We start from the raw sequence: 21,723 nt of genomic DNA, 5'->3' as shown, positions 1-21,723 counted from the left end.
AACGAGCACCGATTTGCCTGTGATTTCGGGCATTTCTCGGCGATTTCTCAAAACCTGTCGGCGAGTCGAAATCGGGGCTAAAATCATGCAGTCTGAACTCTGCATAATGCTGTTAAACTAACCTGGTCCGAAGGCAAACCGTCAGGCTAAGCTGAGTCCTGTAACATGGACCAATAGGAATGCACTGATTTTACAGCCTTTCTCTCTGGTTTTATGACAGCTGTGCCCTCTATCTCTAGTCTTTGAAACACTAAATTAAAAATGAAATGATAGAAAACAGCCTACATTTTAACTGGGAAGAGGAAAAGACATTTATTTTAGTAATTAGGACTGTATTAGTCAGCTTACAATAGATTTCCATTTATTCCTATGATAAAAATTACACTTACATTATAGTTTATAATACTTGTGTCACATTTAATGTCCAACAACACATATTTTAACCAAATGTATGTTTTCCTCAGAAATACTAAACTACTATTATATTGTGTCAGCACTTGTTTACATGTGTATACTTCCAACATAACACCGACTGTTACGCAAATGCCCCGGGATCATTAATAGTTAGGCCTCCAACATTTGCATCGCCCAAACATCATTAACGTCAGTACATCAGTTAAACAAGGTGAGTCACTGAAGGGACACGGTTAGCTTAATGTTAGCGTTAGCCTGTTACATTGCAATTCATAGGATTTCACTTACCACATAAACAGAGATGACTGCGCTGATGATGGCGAATGATTTACAGATCCCGAGTATCACTGACATACAGCTGAACGTGTGTGGTAAACAAGCACTCTCTCTGTATTATAACTTTACACAGAGCACATGCATCACAGTAATCAGACTAAGATTCAAAACGGCAGATTCAACAAACCACATATTAAAAGCAGCTAGAGTTCCTAATTAAATATATGTTTTTATCAATGTACCCGCTATAGAGATGAGCAGCTCTGTGAAACAGCCAATCAGAGCAGAGCTCATTAATATTCATGAAGCTTCCAAATAAGGCAATAACAGAGCATTTCATTCTAGGGACAAATCCTAGGGTTGTAAATGTCACCTGTCATCCCCGTCACCTGTGTGTCATTATTGATCATCTGTGTCACCTGTGCTTTATTATTCAGTCACCCTTTATAAGTCTGTCTTTCTGTTCAGAACACTGTCGGTCTTTGATTATGTTACATGTTTATTCATGTGTGGAAGAATCTGTGTTCCTGTCTGTTCCTGCCTTGCATTGAGAAGATTATTATTAAAATAGTGTTTGTCGTACTCCTCGTCTGATCTCGTCCGTCCAGCACGCAGCACATATAACAGTAAATGGACCTGTAAAACCATTTCCGGATATTTTTTTGCCCTTTCCTATGCCATTTACCTTCTATGTAGATATCAGAGAACAACTTAAAATATTCTCTCAATGCATTCTATGGCACCTTTAAATACATATTGGTTTTACTCTCCCAAAACGCCAGATCTGTCAATAAAAATATACAATTTATGCATAGCCTATACAGCTAATCTCTGTGTGGACAAGGCCTTAGATGTATGTAAGATCACAGTTTTATCAGCTCAATCAGGCAAGGCTCCAAAAAGTACCTAGCACCTAACAACATGATAAAACAAAAGATGATGGCAGCATGCTCATAATTGACCTTATAATGAGCACAGAGGCCAGTTAAGGAAAAGCCTAATACACCTGATATGATTGCCTCACGAAGCTCCATGGGGCAGAGGACTTAACTCTCAGAGATGAGAGGGGGACCCAGACACTTTTCCTGCCTTGCTCATAGGAGAACCTCAAGAGTCTGGGAAGCACTGCCAAGCTCAATGACAGAAGCAGCCTAACAGGGAGGCAAAAAGGGCCTAAGAACCTGATATGACTGCACACAGAGAAGAGAACAGAGTCCTTAGCTCTCAGATCGAGAGAACTCACATGTTCCATCTGAGACTGGTAGCTTTATCAGGCATTACTTGAAGAAAATTTTCCAAAGAAGGTTCTGAACCTTCTGAAGGTTTCCTTCAGAGATACAAAGAGATACAAAGAGAACAAAGTCAAAGCCTTTTGGAAAATCTATTGGTTGTGGTCAGTTTTGATAATGTGGTCCTGATATATGAGTCGCCACAAATAAATCAATGCATGGGAAACACCACAGCACAACAACCTGAGCCCAAAGTATGCCTACTCATCACCTTAACCTTAAGTTGGGGTAGAATTAAATTAATGCCAAAGCTCAGCCTTTTTTGAACCCCCTCCATCACCTCACGTACCCCAGTTTGAGAACCACTGGTTTATACCGTTCTCATTTTAAAATACAGTACCTTGGTGTAAGTTTGACCTATGCCTCCTGAACAGTGGTCATCTATTGATTTACTTGATTATATTGATATTATTTTAATAATCTTTAACCAGTAATTGTCTTTATATATTTTCTTCTTCTTTCCCTTTTTCCTCATTTTCCTCCTTATTCGCTTTTTTTTTTTACTTTATATACACACAAGATATAATTATTTTTGTGTTTGTTTTATTGTCAGACTTGCTTTATATTTACAACACTGTTTTGTAGGGCTGGGTATTGTGACCAATTTGGCAATTCGATTCTTATTTTTATGGTTTCGATTCGATTCGATTCGATATCGATTCGCTATCAATATTTCATTTAAAATGTTAGTTTTGCAGACATGTGATCCATATTATAAATATAAATATATATGCTGGTATAAATGCTGGTAACTGAAACTCTCCTACTTAAGTTTATTACTGAAATACACATCTACATTAATAATAGGGTGCACACAGTTGTTTATTTTAAACAACTTTTATTTTAAATGAACACTGTAACAAGAAATCATAAATATGTGCATCCATTGTACACCATGTAAACAAACTGCAAAATGCACATTACTGTAAAAAATAAAAAGACTGTAAATGTGCAACAGTGAAATCTGTTAAGAACTTCAAACATGCTTAAGAAATAAAACATTTTTCTAAATTCAAAACGTTCAAAACAGGCCCATCATAAAGCCCTTGTCTGCGTATACGAAACATTCTAACTGTCCATAAAACTAACAGTTCTTAACTACAGCCTAATCATTTTTCTGCAAAAAAAGCAGCTGATCAACATGTTCTGATCTAAGGCAGCTCCTTTGCGCTGTGATTAGATCACCAGCGATTGAGAAAACTCTCTCAGCAGGAACACTAGTGACACCTTCAGGACGAGAGGTGAATATTCATATCCTCTTACGTGAAGCACGTGCATTAAGAATCGATTCGGGGATTTCCCGAATCGATATCGTTTGCGTTCAACTGAAGATCGATTAAAATCGGAGAATCGATATTTTTTACCCAGCCCTACTGTTTTGTCCTATTTTGTACTGTTTTTCTGTATGTCCTACATTGTCTTGTTCTACAAAAAACAGTAAATTAAAGGAAATTTGCATGAAAAAGTATCATCTGTTCCATTTGTACAGTCTAAAGTGTAAGGTGAATTGAATGTTTTCTGACATTTCAGTGTGGATGAGAAACTTTTGAAAAATGCTTGAAAACGCTAGTGTGGATGGAGAAAATTTTAAAACAACAAGTCTGTTTTCAATTGTATTTGGATTCATATAGGTTTAGCCTAAGTGTTTTTCCTTATTTTATTTGCTTACCAAATACTTTAAATGAACATGTAGACAGCATGCAGTAGCCAAATGTAATTACTCACATTTCAAGGTTTGCTTTGTGCAAAATAAATAATTTTCTTAGTACTTTTGTATAATTAGCCAAAGTGCTTCCATATTATTGTTGACTTAAATACATGATGTTATATTAACAAATGGCCAGTGTGAAAGCCGGATCTTCTCAGCTGCACTTGTATGTGATCTCAACATTTCTTTAAAATGTCAAAACATTTCTGTATATTCAATTCTGTAATGAGTTCAACTATGAGAATAAAAACCAACCTGTTTGTTCCTCAGTGTCTTCCTGTTTGACTCTAAATGCTTCTTCACTCATGTCTTCACTCTCCTCTTTAATAAACACCATCTTTGTTTGTTCCTCAGTATCTTTATGTTTCAATGTTTCTTCAATCATCATGTCTTCACTCTCCTCTTTAATAAACACCATCTTTATAATAGTGTGTCACGTGGATCTCTGTTGATTCTCCAGAAGTTTTTCTGTGTTTGAACGCTTTGTCCTGTTTAATATAAGAATTATTAATAGAAAGAACAATAAATGCAAACTAAATCTACATCTGTATCTAAAACAGCTCCTAGTTCAATAGTCAGTGCACTAGTAAGACAGTCAGAGTTAACAGACTTCTATATAAAATTTATAATACAAATTAGGCTACACCGGTTTATATTCAAGTAGACGATTTTGATCTATATTTGATATTTATTTATTATTTATCATATGTAATATATTAAAGTCTCATAAAATCATACTCGGTTGTGATTCACTCGTTTGTGTTTGTTGTTGTCGTTTGTAGTCCGCGTGCCGCTGAATCGAATCACTGAATCATTTCACAAATTATTTGATTCAAATGATTCGGATTCTGAGTCTCTGGCTGCGTTCGAAACCGCATACTTCCATACTATATAGTAGGCAAAAAGCAGTAGGCGAGCAAAAAAGTATGTTTGAATGTTCAGTATTCATAAAAGAGTAGGCGAGAATTAGTAGGCGAGTGCACTAATTCTCGCGAGATTCGGACGAACGTCTACTTAAAGTGCGTTCGAATATGCCTACTTACCTACTATATAGTAGGAAAAAAGATTACGTGAAGAAAGAAGTACGTTCGAAACCTCAGTATTCATAAAAGAGTAGGCGAGAAATCCCCGGATGTCCTACTGCTTCAGCCCAGATTCTGAAGTGTTCATCTGATGCACACTTTTCAATCCCAGGAGGCCACAGGAGGCTAAAACGTCATCATCGAACGTGATTGGGAACCGCAACGAGAGTGTTTACAAATGTGAGTATTACAAACCAAAACACGGTTCCCTGTCTTAAAGTCGTATTTGTTGAGCTACTGTATCGTAAACTGCTGATTTGCATAAGGTGTCAATACGTGTAACGTTAAAGTATATTTGTGATTTCGCTGTAAAACACGTTTTATTACGTATAGCGACCGTAGCATCTTAAAGATGATTACTAAATGTTTAACAACTGACAGGAACATGTTCTGAGAGAATTAAATGAGCACAGCACAACACCAAACAGACATCTAAATGAGTGATGGATGTTATGTGAGTTTATGTAGAATTCTCTGTTGTCAAGACTTTAGATTAATGTAATGTAAATAAACATATAGTTAGTAAACAAGTAAACATGAGTTATCTATTTCATTTGTCTAATAGTACTGTTGATATATTCAGGAGCATTTGTATTGGATAAAAAGCCAATTAACACAACAGCTACCTCATAAATGTAGTATTGAGCACATGAATCAGAGGGAACTGAATCTTGTGTGGATGTTACAGGGACAGATGAGACAAGTATGCTTGTCTGGTGAAGAGTGACTGATGAAGCAGTGCTGCCATCAAAGGCTTTGAGTGAGTACACTACAGACATCTATTTAAACCTTAAGTTGCAGTTTTTTTAATAATAAAAAAAAACTTTAAGCACTTTTCTGATTCTAGATTTCTGTGCCTTTGTTGCAGGTATTTTGCGGTGGAGCAGGACCTGAAAGGAAAGGTGACAGCAGCATTTGTGGGGAAAAAAGTTAAATCTGTAACTTAATATAAAGTTTGGTAATTTTGTTACTTCTAATACAGAGATCTAATGAAATTGTGCTGTTAAAATGACAACTTTTGTATTGTATTTGTGCATCTTTGTATGATCTGAAATGTCTGCTGCAGACTGGTGTGTGCATCGAGAAAAGAGAAATCCACAGCAGCATCCTGGAAATGGTCAAGTGCCATCGATGAGACCCTCCATCACTCCACCTGCCCTTTGTCTCATCTGGACCAGATGTTGCTGTGGTCTCTTCATCCTCAGAGACCAAAGAGCCAGCGAGAGCATCTAGAGAAAGACTAAAATACCAATATGTCTGAATAAAGCTTTGTTCCATGTGTCTTTATTTATGTTCATGGTTACTTTATTATTTTACTCATATATCCATGTTGTTATCAGTAAATAAAATATAAGTTTCATTAACATATGCATTAATTAATTACTTGATTAAAAAAAACATACTTGTTTTACTAAAAAATATAATTAATTATAGGTCAGCATTTATCATTATTATTGATCAGTGCATTCTGAGGTAATCTTAATTTCTAAGTAGTAATACTTACATTTTTTGAGTGTAAAATCCTCAAAAAACACCTCCAAACACAAGATTTTCGAGCAGCTGATCCACGTCTCCTTTGTGCAGATATTGCAAACATGGAGGAAGATGTACTAGGTAGGGTTGTTGTGTTACTGATGCTATGAGGTGTTTGAGCACCTGTTGTGCTTATTTTCATTTTATTACTAATACTACTTAACTTACAATTACAGGCTCAGGGTAAGATGGTATTTATCTTTAACAATGAACAATCATAATGAGAAAAACTAAAAACATAACTATTAGGCTTGCTTACATCATAGTATGCAATTATATACACGGGGAAATATGATTAAATATCTCTGAATAATCAAAATATTCACATCATCATTAATCAAAAATTGAATTTGTTTTTGTTATTGATAAGCCTCAGGGATGAAAAGAGAAATTCAACAAGAATTTAAGCTAGCTTTGCGTGTGGATAAACAATTTTGAATACAAAACAAAAGAAATAACTTATTTAAAAAATAAAGAATTTGGGTTTTCCTGACAAAAATTATTTCTTTAAGAATTAAAAAATACAAAAACCTAAATGAACCCAAAACGTATCTGTTATACTACAATCACAATAAAAGAACAGCTGTTTCTTCAACATGACCACAAAATGAACAAATTTCATCAATACCAAAATATTTATAGAAAGATGAATTAAACCTGTCGCTATATGTTAAGTTGTTGCACTTGTTATAACGCCGTTGGTCACATGATAACGTCAACATGGCGGAAGATGTGCAGATCACATCCATACTCAACGAGATTTGGCTGTAGAGTACGTACTCTTTTAGCGCTCGTTAAGTAAGTACTTCTTGAAATTAAGTACCTACTCATTGAGTATGCGGTTTCGAACGCAGCCAGCGTGAATGAATTGGACTTTTATTTTGCTCTGGTGGTGTGACGTCATTAAGATGAGCCGCTCTCCTCATCTGTTGTGATTCACCTGAAGAAAGGTTCGTGGTTTTAAAGCTTTTAAATCAATGAATTAAAGCGTTTTTTACAAGTTACGTAAAATAAATGCATCATTCTTAAATATAACATTGTAATGCTTTATTTAGTGTTAGTTAAAGCGTTAGCCTTTAGTAACTGAGAATGTGCGTCTCATTTCTCTATATCATGAATCAATCGTGTGATGAAAAGAAGTGATGAGAGAAACTGAGAATCCGAATCATTTGAATCAAATCATTTGTGAAATGATTCAGTGATTCGATTCAGTGACACGCGGATTACAAACGACAACAACAAACACAAACGAGTGAATCACAACCGAGAATGATTTCATGAAAGTGTAATATATTTGATATGATGTACAAATAATTAAATACCAAATGTAAGTTAAAACTAGCCTACCTAAATATGAACGATATGTTTAACTTGTGTATAGTTATTATCAAATCTCTTACTGTAGCTCTCACTCTGACAACTGAACTAATTAAGACGCACCCAGAGTGTGTTTAGTTTGCATTTATTTTATCTTTAATTATTCTCATCTTAAACAGGACAAAGTGTTCAAACACACAGAAAAATCTCCTGGAGAATCAATAGAGATCTACGTGACACACTATTATAAAGATGGTGTTTATTAAAGAGGAGAGTGAAGACATGAAGATCAAAGAAACTTTCAGAGTCAAACATGAAGAAACTAAAGAACAAACAAAGATGTTGTTTATTAAAGAGGAGATTGAAGACTTGAAGACTGAAGAAGCATTCAGAGTCAAACATGAAGATACTGAGGAACAAACAGGTTGGTTTTTATTCTGAAAGCTGAATTCACTTCAGAAAGGAATGATATTTATGAACAATGTCACAGGAGTGTAGAAATATTAAGACATTTGACAGAAGTGTTGAGATCACATGACAAATACTAACCCTGCCTTCAATATCCTGCGTTCACACTGAGCATTTGTTATTATGACATCATGCATTTATGTTGTAACAATAATATGGAAAAAAGCCTTAAACATTTTTCAGTAATATTAAACCCAATATCTGCTATAATATTAAAACTAGTGGTGGGCCGTTATCGGCGTTAACGTGCTGCGTTAACGTGAGACTCATATCGCGCGATAAAAAAAATATCGCCGTTAATCTATTCTCAAAGTTGGGTTGGGAGCTGGGTCTAAACTACGCAAGATATGATGACTTTCACCTTGATATTTTAGCGCGGATGACGTATATCTAGTTGAATTGCACTGTAGGGGGCGAGAACAAGTCTTCAACTTCTGTGAAATTACCACATCAAATGAGACGCGCAGACATGGATGCAGCTATGAAGCCGCGTCAGGGCAGGTGCGTGCGTTGCTAGACCCTTTTTACTGGGGCACGTGCCCCAGTGAAAATCTGCTGTGGCCCAGTAAAATCTCAAGTTTGAGTTATAATTTACTTTGATAATCCCGAAATAAAGACATTAAACTATATGCAACAACTGAATTGACGCTTCTAAAAGCAACGCAGTTTATTGGAAGACTATGCACGCAGATAGGCTATCCATACCCGCGCGCCTGTGTATTTTACGGGAACGCGCACGTCGTACAGCCTTTTGCGCAGAAGTACTTGGTTACACAAGTTTGTATAGTTAATTGTGTTGTAAATGCAATTGTCAAGCAGTTTGTAATGCATTTTGGAAACAGGAGATGAGCGCCTGGTCTAATGCGCCACCTGGCTTGAGAAACCCGTTCTCAAAGACTTACTTTTAGTCATTATTTGGGTAGCACACATATTCTGAATGCCTTCAGCAGAATTTAAATTAGCCATTTTAATCTAGATTATCCAAAGTGGAGTCTTTTCTAACTTTTAGTGACTTTGAAAGAGTTATACATATGTTTAGGTATTAACCAGGCTTCTCTCATACATTTGTAGTTGGTACAGAATGCTGCTGCTCTTATGTTGACAGGAACACAAATGAGAACATATTACACCAATTCTGGCACCTCTCCATTGGCTTTCTGTTCATTTTATAATGGATTTTAATCGATTTTGGTTTTAGTGTTTAAATCACTAAATGGACTAGCATATTCTGACTTAATACAGCTATACACTCCAACAAGAGCACTTAGATCCACTGAGCATTTACTTTTGGTTGTTCCTGCCATAAGGTTAAAAACCGGGGGACCTAGTCTTAAAACTCATCTTTACTTGTTGGCTTTCAACACAGTATGAGAGTTAAGTTTTTATGATTGTGTTGGACTCTTGTCTGTTTTACAGTGGTATGAAAAAGTGTTGGCCCCCTTCCTGATTTTTAATATTCCAGATCATCAAACAAATTTAAATATTAATCAAAGATAACACAAGATGCAGTTTTTAAACGGTTTCTTTTAATGAAGGGAAAATAAAATCCAAATGTCCCTGTGTGAAAAAGTGTTAAAATATAACAGTGTTTTATCACACCTGATAGGGCTGGGCGATATGAAGAAAAAAATATATCTCGATATCTTTACTGGATAAATAACCCCCCAAAAACTACTGCAAAAACAAATATGCCAAATTCCAAAGTCTTTTTTATTGAAACTCAGAGGTAGGCAGTTCAGAACAAAGTGCTTCTGCGAATTTTCTTTTAAAAATCCCTGTATACATATTAGAGCTACACAGTTTACTTCACCATTTTACAAATAAAGCCTAATCTAATCAAATCAAACCATATTACGTAGGAAAGGTCTAAGGCTCCTAAAAAGATATTTAACATTTTGTTATGTTACAAATTATGTAGAGTGCACCTTAAAAATATACTTCATAACAGAAGTTCTGACATTTTTCACAGACACCCTTGTTACCTTTTTTCTCTATTACACTTTAGAAATAATAAGAAATGATAGGCTATATCAGCTGAAAACTTAAAATCTCAAAATTCATAATTTGAAAGCCATTTTAAAATCAGACATTGCATTAACATGGACAATGTACATCAAAATCATATTACAAAATGTTTATGAATTATAAAGATTTAAGTTTAAATTTTTAATTTTCACATCTATGTTCAAAAATGGGAGTAACAGATAAGGGGTTAATGGATCGTCAGGCCTAATTTGCGCGCATTGGGGAGTCACTCTCTAAACGCGGGGTATTAAATTTGCTTTTGAATGTGCGTACACGTGCGGGTTTGACTTTTGATTTCGTTTTAACAATCGCACGAAAATCTTGGTTCGTTGTGCTAGAAGCTTAGGTTGGGGCCAACTTTCGGCATTCACGGCAGTAGACGTCCGACGCCTTAAAACCAAAGTATCTCCATGTAATGGAGCCGGTTGTCCTTTTTTTGCGACGAGTTCTGTAGCCTCGGGGGAGGTTGCGGAGACTCATGTTGAATGAGAAGACAGGCGAGGGGAGAGGGAACAAAAGCAAGGAGACGGGGGCGAGAACAACACAGAGAAGGCAAACAATCTTAGAGGCGAAAATTAAATATAAACATTATATCCAGGGGTTAAATTGGGATTTGTTATGTGGGGGGGCTCTATGGTGGCAGGCTATATATATATATATATATATATATATAATTTATTCTGAAGCAATATTCTCATCGGTTTACTATCAGCTGTGACATAAATCTGCATATTTTTTTATATTTCATTCAAGGGAATTTTTTTAACATTTATATTCCCCCCCCCCTAACTTCATTAATACTTCATGTTTCATTTAAAATTCTTACATTTGATCTATAAATTCTATTACATAATATGAAATATGAACAACTGAATTAAATAATGTTAGGATTGTTTTGAGAGTGTTGCTAAGATTAAGTATTTTTTTTTTATATAGCCTACACAAGAAATTATGGGGGATTATACTTTTAAACCAAATTAAAACACCAGTAGGTGACGGCAAGTGTCTAATGAATAAGTTGTTCAACGATTCATTATTGTTCGATTCAGTTCGACTGATTTATCAGATGTTTGTGCATTGGATAATGAAACTTTGACTCAACTGATTTGTTCAAGACAAATTACAGAACAAACTAGATAAAAAGTTTGTTAGCAAACTTTAAGTTGGCTTGAGAAAGCCTAGCCAGTAAGTTTTAAGTAGTTTTAAAAGCTTTTAGTTTATGATTTTACCATGACTAACAAGTTGCTAGCATGATTTTAGCATGACTAGCAAGTCACTAGCATGATTTTAGCATGACTTGCAAGTCGCTAGCATGATTTAAGCAAGACTAGCAAGTCGCTAGCATGATTTAAGCAAGACTAGCAAGTCGTTAGCATGATTTTTAACATGACTAGCAAGTCGCTAGCCTGATTTTAGCATGACTAGCAAGTCGCTAGCACGATTTCAGCACGACTAGCAGGTCGCTAGCATAATTTTATCATTATTTTAGCATGACTAGCAAGTCGCTAGCATGATTTTAGCATGACTTGCAAGTCGCTAGCATGATTTTAGCACGACTAGCAAGTCGCTAGTATGATATTAGCATTATTTTAGCATGACTAGCAAAGTCGCTAACATGATTTTGGCATTACTAGCAAGTCGCTAGCCTGATTTTAGCATGACTAGCAAGTCGCTAGCCTGATTTTAGCATGACTAGCAAGTCGCTAGCATGATTTTAGCATTATTTTAGCATGACTAGCAAGTTGCTTGCATTATTTTAGCATGACTAACAAGTCGCTAGCATGATTTTAGCATGACTAGCAAGTCGCTAGCATGATTTAAGCAAGACTAGCAAGTCGCTAGCATGATTTTTAACATGACTAGCAAGTCGCTAGCCTGATTTTAGCATGACTAGCAAGTTGCTAGCATGATTTTAGCATTATTTTAACATGACTAGCAAGTCTCTAGCATGATTTTAGCACGACTAGCAAGTTGCTAGCATGATTTTAACATTATTTTAACATGACTAGCAAGTCGCTAGCATTATTTTAGCATGACTAGCAAATTGCTAGCATGATTTTAGCATTATTTAGCATGACTAACAAGTCGCTAGCTTGATTTTAGCAATGACTAGCAAGTCGCTAGCATGATTTTAGCATTATTTTAGCATGACTAGCAAGTTGCTAGCATGATTTTAGCATTATTTTAACATGACTAGCCAGTCGCTAGCATTATTTTAACATGACTAGCAAGTCGCTAGCATTATTTTAGCATGACTAGCAAGTCGCTAGCATGATTTTAGCATGACTAGCAAGTCGCTAGCATGATTTTAGCAAGACTAGCAAGTCGTTAGCCTGATTTTAGCATGACTAGCAAGTCGCTAGCACGATTTTAGCACGACTAGCAAGTCGCTAGCATAATTTTATCATTATTTTAGCATGACTAGCAAGTCGCTAGCATGATTTTAGCATTATTTTAGCATGACTAGCAAGTCGCTAGCATGATTTTAGCATGACTAGCAAGTCGCTAGCATGATTTTAGCAAAGACTAGCAAGTCGCTAGTGTAGGATTACAAATTTATAAAAGGTTAAACATAGATTCCAATATAACTGCCTAAACAGAAAAGTAATGCATATTGTGATTTCTAAGAGCAAACAAACCAGACCCTGAGACAGGAACCTTATGTCTTTAAGCAGTTCCTGAACATCTGGCAGGTTTCTCTTATTAAGTGTGAAATCTAAGCTCAAAGTACAACTGTGTCCTTTTGTTTATTCCCTTTGCATTTGTATGCTAAATAGATCAAAGCCGGGAAAATCCTACTAGGCTGACTATCTGTACTGCATTTGCATGCTTTGTTTAGATTGACTCCACCTCTATGTTTTCCTCTCCCCCTGGAAAGGTATATAAACTGTAATGTATATGCCTTAGTAGACGACTTTTGATGACTGCAGCGAACGAACAGCTAGGATCTCAATAAAGAGAAACTTCTGCTTCAAGATATCCAAAACGTCTCCTGGTCTCTGAGAAAAGTTCACAACAGTTTTGGTGCCCTGTGACCCGGATAGAGTTCCAGCTCCTTCACCTGAATCCAGATTGAAAACAGCAAGCTCAACAGAACATCTGCTTTCAAGACTGCATCTTTTGGAATCCAGAGCGAAACTTCCAGCTGAACAAAGGTTTCCATGAATCTTCCTTTACAACCAAGGGTTGGTGAGTGCTACTCTATCCAAAAGAACCGCTAAAGACCAGTACATATAGTTATCCTCTGCGCCGTCAGAGAAGAGTTAACAGACAGCTGTAGGGTTTAGTTAACTAAGTTATCCTCTAAAGGTGTTCTTTTAGAGATGAAAAGTTACCCTCTGTTAATTCAGGGAAGTTTAGCATTACGTGCTAAAGTTGTTATCCTCTGTTTACTCAGGGAAGGTTAACATTACGTTAATATTTGTTCACCCTCTGTTTTTTTGGCAGGGAAGAATTGGTTATCCTCTGTTCACCCAGGGAAGTTTAGCATTACGTGCTAATATCTGTTATCCTCTGTTTTAAGCAGGGAAGTTTAGCATTAAAGTGCTAAAATTTGTTATCCTCTGTTTTGGCAGAGAAGTTTAGCATAAAGTGCTAGTAGTTTGTGTTGTCCTCTGTTAATTCGGGGAAGGTTAACAATAGTTGATCTGTGTTAACAAGCGTACCCTCTGTTGATCAGAGAAGTTTTAGTGTTGTTATTGTGTGGTAACAAAGAAACTCGCAAAATGGTTAGAAAGAATGCTAGGCTGATCCCCACAATTGAAAAGGGTGGTCTCGCAACTCCTTTGTGGTCAGATAGTGAATTCAAATCACTGTTAGGAGAGCAAATGAACCTAATAGTAACTGAAAAAGTTAGACAGGAATTAACTAAGAAATATGAGATCCATCCAGACAAGACTTGGTCAGTAGATGAGTGTAAGAAAGTCCTTGGAGCATGTATTCGTAAGAACAATGTGAAAGGCATTATCTGCTGCCACAGAGAATTTGGTTTAGCACTAGCTACACAACAGTCTCAGCGTAACTCAGAGCTAGAGGAACAGAACAAAGAACTCCGGGCTAGAATATCCGCATTGACTAAAAAAATTAACCGCAACAAAGCTTCAGAAAAAACTGATATGGAAGTTAGTCAGCCTGATAACATTTATCCTGACTTACAAGCTTTCTTTGAAAATGATGTAGCCATCCAATCAGTGTCTGATGTGCCTGTAGATTCAGTGAGGGTTTGTGGTGCTAGAAGACGATCCCAGGGAATTGAAGGAATTGAAAATGTTCCTCCCAACTCTTCTGTTGTTCAGGTACAAGCAATTGCAAGAATGCTTGGACCTAAAGATATAGAGAGATTGTCCCAGAGCTTACCTTCAGCACGCACAAGTTTTTCTGAATTCAGAAGAGCACTGATTAGCAAGATGCGTCTCTACGACATGTCGTTAGCAGAAGTCACACAGCTGATGTCACAAATTCTAACTGAATCTGAATTCAACAGTTTTGAGTCTGCTGTTACTTCTGCACTACAACATGCCAGTAAAGCCGATTTGAGAGAAGGTGTTATGAAAATTCTAAAGAATATCTTGGGACCCAAAATAGACTGGTCCAGAATCACTAACTGTGTACAAAGGAAAGAGGAAACTGTGAGTGAATACACTGAAAAGTTTTGTCAGTCAGCTGTAGCTTACAGCGGAATAGTTGATGATCCTGAAAGTGTGTTAGATGACAAGGGACCCCTAGTCCGCATCTGGTCAGATGGCCTTGTAGCTGAGTACAGAAAAGCCTTGCCATTCTTAGATTTAACTTGGTCTAACAAAACTATCAGAAATAATCTAGACACATTAGCTACTTGGGAAAGAGATGCTGATGTTAAGGCAAAAGTGAGAGTAGCAGCAGCTACATTTAACACAACAAACCAAGAAAATAAATGGACAAAAAAAGAAGGTAAATGCCATTATTGTGGAAAATTAGGACATTGGGAGAAAGAGTGTAGGAAGAAGTTGCAAGATAATAGAAGAAATACTATGCATAATTCTGCTCCTTCTCAGCCAGCCTACAACCCTGAAGTAGTTCCACCAATGTCCACTGAAACGTTAGGACAGCTAGCTCAAGCTCTTCTAAGAGCACAAAAAGAGCAGGAAAAAAACTAATTGTTGGGGCTGTGAGTAGCTACCTTTCCCCTGTAATACATCACAATGACAAACGAATTTTTGTGAAAGGTAGCATACAAGAGAAAGAGATTGACTTTTTGCTTGATACAGGTGCAGAAATTACAGTAGTTCCTACAAAATTGGCTAAAGATTTAAACATTCCATTCAAGAAAACTAAACTTTGTTTAACTGGTGTAGTAGGTGAAGATTCTGTTTTGTTTGAAACCCCTCCCATAGAGATACAATTAGGCCCAAAAACTCTGACTACAAAATTGCTGTGTGCTCCATTGAATACAGGTGCAATTCTAGGCATGGATCTACTGAGACAAGTACATCTAACTTTAGACATGTCCTCAGAATCTGCTAGCATAAAAATTGCTTCAGCACAAGTTTCTACCAGTAATGCAATCACTCCTGAGTATGCTTTCTTACAGAATCACCCAATTTGGGCTAAAGACAAGGATGATTGCGGGTTTCTCACAGGTGTGGAACCAGTCAGATTAATAGGAACCGCCCCTCCTGTTACCAAACAATATCCGATCAGTAGGGAAGCTATTCAGGGAGTCAAAACCATTGTAGAAAAATTGCTGAAACAAGGAGTGCTCGTTAAAACCAACAGTCCCTGTAATTCACCTATATGGCCCATCAAGAAAGCCAATGGGACATGGAGACTCACAATAGACTACAGAGTAGCCAATAAACATATTGAAAAAATCACCCCCCTAGTAGCAGATCCATCTACAATTTGTAATGGCTTACCATTAGATTGTAAGATTTTTTCAGTAATTGATATGTCTAATGGATTCTTTTCGGTACCATTGCATTCTGACAGCCAGCCATGGTTAGCTTTCACGGTTGACTATGAGCAATACCAGTGGACACGTGTTCCACAGGGATTTCAAAATTCGCCGACAATCTATCATCAGGCTCTCAGACGTGATTTGTGTGACCCAGAATGCCCAGTCAAACAGTCCACTATGATTCACTATGTTGATGATATTTTGTTTGCCTCAACAGATCATGAGGTACACAAAACTGAATTGGCAGAATTGTTAGACTATTTGCAGAAAAAAGGACACAAATGTAGTTTTCACAAAGCTCAAATTGCTAAAAATCAAGTCACATTTCTGGGTCAAACAATTGGTACAGGAAATAGATCTATTACACAGGATCGAGCCACTTCAGTCAAAGCAATACCTCCGCCTACTACCATTAAAGCACTAAGATCATTTTTAGGAACAGCAGGTTACTGTAGACCTTGGATTGAGGACTATGCCTCGATTGCTCAGCCACTCTATGACTTGTTGAAAGGTCAGGTTAGAGATTCCGATACAGTTTGTATGGAAGAAATTCATCTCAAAGCTTTCAATGATTTGAAGAGAGCACTATGTCAAGCGCCAGCATTAGGAATTGCACAATCTGATAGGCCCTTTGTGCTTTATGTTCATGAACACTTAGGCTTTATTACTGCATGTCTAATGCAAGATCATGGGGGCAATTTACGCCCAATTCATTACTATTCTGGTAAACTTGACATAGTCGCTCAAGGTATGGGCCCATGTCTCAGAGCAGTGCAGGCAGTTCATCTAGCTCTTCAGGCTTCTTCAGGAATGGTGTTAGGACAGACTGTAAATGTAAGATGCCCTCATGCAGTGTCTGCACTAATGAATCAAGCAAAAGTCACTTCTGTAACATCCTCTCGTTGGGGAAATTGGCTGACATCCCTCACAGCCCCGAACATTGTTTTACAGCGGGCACCAATCACGAACCCATCCTCATGTATGATGTCTGCAATGACTGAAGTTGTTTTAGAGGATGAAGGAGAAATCACTCATGATTGTGTTACGCTCACATACACACCTACAAGTGAAATGAAAGAAACTCCCATAGATAATGCAGAATTGGAGTTGTTTGTTGATGGTTCAGCTCAAGTTATTGAAGGTAACAGACGAGCAGGTTATGCAGTAACTTCTCCCACTGAAGTCGTAGCTTCAGGTCGTCTTCCAGATCATTTTTCAGCTCAAGCTGCTGAACTAGTAGCCTTAACTAGAGCATGCACGCTAGCGTCAGGATCAATTGCAAATATCTACACTGATTCCAGGTATGCTTTTGGGGTAATTCATGATTTTGGTATAATTTGGCAAAGTAGACAGTTTTTAACTTCTGCTGGATCCCCCATTAAGCATGCTGGATTAGTGAAGGATTTAATGTTTGCCATGAAACTTCCAAAGAAATTAGCTGTGATCAAAGTGAAAGCACATCTCACAACTAATACTACGGAAGCTAAAGGAAATGCTCTTGCTGATGTAGCTGCTAAACAGGCTTGTTCATATGCAAATATACAGGTGTGTTCAGGTAGTACAGCACAGAAGACAATTCTGCCCCCTGAATCAATCATTGATCTGTACAAAGATGTTCCTTTATATGAAGCATGGACGTGGTTAGACAAAGGAGCCACAGTGGATTCATTTGGTTGCTGGACCAAAGGGGGAAAGTATATTGCTCCCGAATCTCTGCTGCCATATTTGGCTCAACAAATACACAATTTGGGTCACAGTGGTTCAGCAACAATGAATCACAGGTTCTCAAATCAATGGTGGAATCCAAAATTCAGAAATGTAGCCACTGAAACAGTCAAGAGATGCGTTACATGTCAAAAAAATAATGATGTGCCAGCAACAACTACGGCAGCAACACACACCCCAGCTCCACCAGGACCTTTTCGCCACCTGCAAGTTGATTACATATCATTGCCTCCGTGTAAGGGAAAAACTGACGTTTTGATAGTTATAGACAAGTTCTCAAGATGGATAGAAGCTTATCCAACAGGGCGTGCCACAGCTGCACATACTGCTAAATGTCTTGTCTCTGATTTCATTCCAAGATGGGGATTACCAGATAGCATTGACTCAGATCAAGGTACCCACTTCACGGGACAGGTAGTCAAGGAAGTGTCAAAAATGTTGAAAATTAAGTGGAATCTTCACTGCCCCTACAGGCCACAGGCGTCAGCGCAAGTCGAACGCGCAAACAGATCAATCAAATCCAGGCTAAGCAAAATGCATCAAGAAGGAGTATTATGGGTCGAAGCACTGCCAGCGGTACTGTGTAGTATGAGAGCTTCACCCAACAGATCCGTAGGTCTAAGTCCTCATGAGATTATTACAGGACGCCCAATGCAGATGCCAGGTGTGATTGATCTCAGAAATGCTGATGTGCACATTGCCTCAGATGCCCTGATCACTTACTGTGAAAACCTTACAAAGGCAGTACAGAGTTCCAGAGAAAGAGTCGAGTCATGTTGGCAGAATCCACCAGAAGGTGGACACACGATTGTCCCAGGTCAGTGGGTTATGATAAAATCATTCAGAAACAAACCATTAGAGCCTAAGTGGCACGGACCACATCAAGTGATGTTGATTACAGCAGCTGCAGTTTTGTGTCAGGGAAGGAAAACCTGGACTCATGCGTCACACTGTAAGGTTGTTCCCCCACCTACAGGGATAGGATAGGACACACAGACCAGTGAGGAGCCCAGGGAAGAACCGAATGCAATAAGCTTTCGGGGGTTAAACCCTGCGGTGAAGATTTTCCTCATAGGCCTTCCCCATCCACTAGTCCATCCTTACCTCACTGTTTCTTTAGGTGTCACGGGAATTAAGAACTAGGGAAAGAAGGAACAACAAGACTAGACTCAGATTGAACAGAGGATACAACTCTATTGTTTGCTGTCTTTTACAGAAAATACTGCTCTGTCGTCTTTTGTTTTCTTTCTTAATCTGTGCAGATACCCCTGGATGGCTATCCTGAGACCTACACACATCGACCCCCCTCACCTGTGTATAAATCTACAAACTATAAAGAACAACTAGACTCACGGCCAAACCAACTGTCACGGAAGACAGAACATAAAAAAAAAAAAAAAACACAACGCAGAGAATCACATGAGAGAACTTCAGTCATCCATCAACATGATCAAGATTGCCATTCTAGTAATCACCATGAACATCGCACAAGCTATAGACTCCAGAAACAACATATTCTTAGAACTGATGAATATGTCAAGAAATGCCTTGTTTGCTGGAAAGAACGTTTGCATGCCACACGCACCGTCTGTAGGAGCAGGAATCCCATGGGTGGCACACCCTATCTCCAAATGTGACACGTGTACCTTATTCAATCATCATACCAGTGGAGTATTCAGCAAAGATACATGTCACAACGTAACCATTCCTCCAGCTTCTCAGTGTTGCATACCTGGACTACCATCCTGCAACCTAACTTCAGCTACTCCCATCATGACAGATCTACTCCTGCCAATGATGTTCTATTGGTGCATGGAAAATTATGCTCCAGCATCGACTCCACTGGGTGAAATTCCCCGTGAACGTTGCAGTTTTGTGATTGAAAGAGGAAGAGATGAATCCCATGTGTACATTACTACTACAGAGAAGAAACAGGAAAAGGACTTAAACGAGTGTCTCTCCAGGAACCCATCCCTACCGAAACTTTTTGCAATAAATCAGTGGTGTATGATTCCTCCACCAACTGGCACCTTCTGGTTATGTGGAACCTCTGTCTACAATATCCTACCGAGCCAATTCAACGGCAGGTGCACCTTGGTTTATGTCCTACCGGCTATCAGAGAAAATACACACACCTCTACAAGCCCTCCACATTTATTAAATTCAGCTCCTACCCCAAAAAAAGAAGATGGCTGCATCCCCGGACTCACTTGTGCACAAACATGGTGGTCAAGAACTCTTGGAGCCTTAATCCCGTTTTATGGTGTCATGCAGGCCCTGGATCAAGTCAGAAGCTTATCGAATTCTGTACAGAAACTAGCTAATGATACAGCTTTGGCAATAGGTAATATCACGGACACTCTCACTTCTCACAAGATAATGATCCTACAGAACAGAGTGGCCTTGGATTACATTCTTGCAACGCAAGGAGGAGCCTGCACCATTATTGGCCCTGAATGCTGCACTGGGTTAATGGATCCAACAGAGAACTTGAACAAAATCCAACAAGACATTCTTGATCTTTCAGCAAAATTACATCAGATGACTGAAGATAGTTCTTCATGGTTTGGAAACTTGTTAGGGAAACCCTGGCTGTGGATCAAAGAAATAGCAGTTCTGCTATTGATTCTCCTACTGGTGTACTATCTATGCGTCCACAGTATCAAGTGTTTCATTCAGCAAATGACCCACGACCATCACAAGGAAATTACTGGTCCAACCAGAAAAGACTATTACCCGTAAGAACTTAACGGGCCCTAGCTACATGTTGGTTTCTGTGTCAACATGCCGTTACAAACAATCACCACAGAGCAAGTACTATGTGCCTGTAACAATCAAAGGTTACAAGAACGAACTTTTAAATGTTTAAATTTGTATTATGTGAGAGTTATTAGAACTCTCAAAGAGGGGATTGTAGGATTACAAATTTATAAAAGGTTAAACATAGATTCCAATATAACTGCCTAAACAGAAAAGTAATGCATATTGTGATTTCTAAGAGCAAACAAACCAGACCCTGAGACAGGAACCTTATGTCTTTAAGCAGTTCCTGAACATCTGGCAGGTTTCTCTTATTAAGTGTGAAATCTAAGCTCAAAGTACAACTGTGTCCTTTTGTTTATTCCCTTTGCATTTGTATGCTAAATAGATCAAAGCCGGGAAAATCCTACTAGGCTGACTATCTGTACTGCATTTGCATGCTTTGTTTAGATTGACTCCACCTCTATGTTTTCCTCTCCCCCTGGAAAGGTATATAAACTGTAATGTATATGCCTTAGTAGACGAATTTTGATGACTGCAGCGAACGAACAGCTAGGATCTCAATAAAGAGAAACTTCTGCTTCAAGATATCCAAAACGTCTCCTGGTCTCTGAGAAAAGTTCACAACACTAGCATGATTTTAGCATTATTTTAACATGACTAGCAAGTCGCTAGCATTATTTTAGCATGACTAGCAAGTCGCTAGCATGATTTTAGCATGACTAGCAAGTCGCTAGCATGATTTTAGCAAGACTAGCAAGTCACTAGCATGATTTTATCATTATTTTAGCATGACTAGCAAGTCGCTAGCATGATTTTAGCATTATTTTAGCATGACTAGCAAGTCGCTAGCATGATTTTAGCATGACTAGCAAGTCGCTAGCATGATTTTAGCAAGACTAGCAAGTCGTTAGCATGATTTTAGCATTACTAGCAAGTCGCTAGCATGATTTTATCATTATTTTAGCATGACTAGCAAGTCGCTAGCATGATTTTAGCATTATTTTAGCATGACTAGCAAGTCGCTAGCATGATTTTAGCATGACTAGCAAGTCGCTAGCATGATTTTAGCAAGACTAGCAAGTCGTTAGCATGATTTTAACATTACTAGCAAGTCACTAGCATGATTTTAGCACGACTAGCAAGTCTTTAGCATGATTTTAGCACGACTAGCAAGTTGCTAGCATGATT

The 21,723-nt window shown here is 37.9% G+C and overlaps 1 protein-coding gene across 1 annotated transcript in view; it reads left to right on the top strand.

Moving 5' to 3' along the window:
- Positions 1-7,804: 7,804 nt before the first annotated feature.
- LOC141341010 (uncharacterized) overlaps positions 7,805-21,723 on the top strand; it is a 28,654-nt gene continuing 14,735 nt past the window's right edge. The window contains exon 1 of the mRNA XM_073846140.1: positions 7,805-8,043. Coding sequence (XP_073702241.1) covers positions 7,872-8,043 — 172 coding nt within the window. The 5' untranslated portion in view covers positions 7,805-7,871. The remainder of the gene's footprint in view (positions 8,044-21,723) is intronic.

Source organism: Garra rufa, chromosome 1 (genome assembly GCF_049309525.1).
Source record: "Garra rufa chromosome 1, GarRuf1.0, whole genome shotgun sequence".
NCBI classification, from domain to species: Eukaryota; Metazoa; Chordata; class Actinopteri; order Cypriniformes; family Cyprinidae; genus Garra; species Garra rufa.
The sequence above is the reverse complement of the archived record's forward strand: the minus strand, read 5'-3'. Positions and strand labels throughout refer to the sequence as shown.